The 3,041-nt window shown below is 44.0% G+C and overlaps 1 protein-coding gene across 2 annotated transcripts in view; it reads left to right on the plus strand.

Annotated features, from left to right (window-relative positions):
• The window catches only part of LOC116069540 (zinc finger protein 709-like), a 12,217-nt gene that overhangs the window by 7,419 nt on the left and 1,757 nt on the right, over positions 1-3,041 (plus strand). For both annotated transcript variants that reach the window (XM_031340273.1, XM_031340274.1), the window contains one exon: positions 2,350-3,017. In XM_031340273.1, the coding sequence (XP_031196133.1) occupies positions 2,350-3,017 (668 nt within the window). The remainder of the gene's footprint in view (positions 1-2,349; positions 3,018-3,041) is intronic.

Here is a 3,041-nt window from a genome sequence, read left to right on the forward strand (position 1 = left end):
GATCCGAACTCAGGACCTTCGGAAGAGCAGTCAGTGCCCTTACCCGCTGAGCCATCTCGCCAGCCCCGGGGGAGGGTTTTTTAATTCATTTTTATTTTTTTATTTATCCATTTTATATCTGCTGACTGACCCTTTCCAGCTACCCCCTCTCATAATCCTCCTTCTCTGAGCAGGTGCCCCCCCCCAGGTATCCCTACCCCCTGGCACCTCAAGTTTCTGTGAGTCTAGGCACTTCCTCTGCCATTGAGGCCAAACACAGCAGCCCAGCTAAAAGAACATATCCCACAGACAGGCAACAGCTTTTGAGATAGCTCCCACTCCAGTTGTTCAGGACCCACAAGAAGATCAAGCTACCCATCTGCTACATGTGTGCAGAGAAGCCTAGGTCTAATTCATATATGGGTTTTGGTTGGTGGTTCAGTCTCCAAAAGGCCCAAGGGTCCAGATTAAGTCTGTTGGTCTACCTGTGGAGTTCCTGTCCCCTTCAGGGCCGTGTAATCCTTCCTTCTATTCTTTCATAAGAGTCTCCAAGCTCCATCCACTGTTTGGCTGTAGCTGTTTACATCTGTCCGAGTCAGCTGCTGGGTGGAGCCTCTCAGAGGACAACTTGCTCCTGTCTGCAAGTGTAACAGAGTATCACTAATAATGTTAGGAATTGGAGCTTGCTCATGGGATGGGTCTCAAGTTGGGCTGGTTATTGGTTGGCCATTCCATCAGTCTCTGCTCCATCCCCCAGTGCCTGCATTTCTTGTAGACAGGATAAATTTTGGGTTGAAATGTATGTGGGTTGGTGTCTCTATCATTCCCCTGGAGTTCCTGCCTGGCTACAGGATATAGATGTGGCCTCTTCAGGTTCCATATCCCCAATGGAGTGAGTCATAGCTAGATTCAACCCCATCGATTCTTGGGTGCTTCCCTTATCCCAGGTATCTGTCTCATCCTGGAGATGCACCCCCACCTCCTCAGTCAGTTACAGATTTCTACTCACTTTGATGGCCATCTAAGCCATCTCTCTGTCCTTCCCCACACTTGATCCTGAAAACCCCATTCCCCAACCCATGTGTCTTCCAGTTCCCTCCTTCCTCTGCCTTTTATGCCTATTTCTAAGTGAGATTCAACTTTCTCACTTGGACCTTCCATCTTGTTTAGCTTCTTTGGGTCTGTGGAGTGTAACCTAGTATCTGTCTTTTATGGTTGATATTCACTTATAAGTGAGCACATACCATGTATGTCCTTTTGGGACTGGGTTACCATACTCAGGATGATGTTCTCAAATTCCATCCATTTGCCTGCAAAATTCATGATGTCTCTGTTTTTAATAGTATCCCATTATGTAGATGTACTGCATTTTCTTTATCCATGCTTGAGGTTAGGGACGTCTAGGTTGTTTCCAGTGTCTGGCTGTTAGAAATAAAGCTGTTATGAACATAGTTAAAGAAGTGTCTTTGTGGGATTTTGGAGCATCTCCTAGGCTTATGCCTAGGAGTGGTATAGCTGGGTCTTGAGGTAGAACTATTCCCAGTTTTCTGAGATTTCCAAAGTAGTTGTACAAGTTGTGCAAGGTTGTGTGTTTGGTGGTGGTGGGTTTTGTTTTGTTTGAGACAGAGTGGCTGTCCTAGAATTCACACTGTAGACTAGGCTGGCCTTAGAAATCCACCTGCCCCTGCCGAGTAAGGTAACCCAATCCCAAAAAGACGTGCATAGTATATACTCACAAGTGGATATTAGCCATAAAATACAGGTACCATGCTACACTCCAGAGACCCAAGGAAGCTACACAAGAAGGAAGGCCCAAGCAAGGAAGCTTGAATCTAACTTAGAACTGAACTTAGAAATGCCCCTGCCCCTGCCCCGCCCCTGCCCCTGCAGTGCTGGGATTAAAGGCATGCACTATCACTGTCTGTCTGTAACATAGATTTTTTTAATGGTTACAAAATAGTTAACTTTGGGGCTGGTGAGATGGCTCAGTAGGTAAGAGCACCGATTGCTCTTCCGAAGGTCATGAGTTCAAATCCCAGCAACCACATGGTGGCTCACAACCACCCTAATAAGATCTGATGCCCTCTTCTGGTGCTGTCTGAAGACAGCTACAGCGTACTTATAGTAAATAAATAATAAGTAAATCTTACCAAAAAAAAAAAAATAGTTAACTTTGGGGAAAATACAGAGAAACCCCACATGATTACCACTCCTTTGACTAGTGGTAATTAAGCTGTCTTACTGAACCTTCACTACATTTTGTACTGTTTATTTATAATGTAAAGCTTACACTTTTCCTGATAACGTAAGAAAGTAAGCCTTCTAAGTAAATGTAAAATCATTTTGTAATGTTTTACACTTTTGTTATAGGTATCAAGTGGTTGAGAAGCTCTGTGAGTATGAAGAAGATAGTCAATGGGAAGAAATCTTCAGTGAGATTCCAGATCCTGTGGTGAGCCAGAAAACTGGAGAAAAGCCCTGTGAAAGCCATGTGTGTGGAGAAGACATCCCTGGTCATTCATCTCGAAATGTGTCCTTCAGAGGTCAGACTAGATGCAAAACACATGAGCATAAAGAGCATGGAGAGAAGCCATGTAAAGGTGAAGACTGTGGAGTGGCTTTTGGTTCTCCCCAAAGCTTTTTGAAGCATGAACAAATTTACACACAGGAGAAACCCTATGTCTGTAAACAGTGTGATAAAGCCTTTAAGTATCTCAGTTCTCTTCAAAATCATAAAAGGACCCATACTAGAGAAAGAAACTATGTGTGTAAACAATGTGGGAAATCTTTTAAGAGACTGAGTAATGTTCAAGTCCATGAAAGAAGTCACACAGGAGAGAAACCCTATGTGTGTAAGCATTGTGGGAAAGCGTATACTTCCTACAGTACCCTTCAAGCACATGAGAGAAGTCACACAGGAGAGAAACCCTATGTGTGTAAGCATTGTGGGAAAGCATATACTTCCTACAGTACCCTTCAAGCACATGAAAGAAATCACACTGGAGAGAAACCCTATGTGTGTGAGCATTGTGGGAAAGCGTATACTTCCTACAGTACCCTTC

Source organism: Mastomys coucha, unplaced genomic scaffold (assembly GCF_008632895.1).
Source record: "Mastomys coucha isolate ucsf_1 unplaced genomic scaffold, UCSF_Mcou_1 pScaffold22, whole genome shotgun sequence".
In the NCBI taxonomy this organism is placed as follows: Eukaryota; Metazoa; Chordata; class Mammalia; order Rodentia; family Muridae; genus Mastomys; species Mastomys coucha.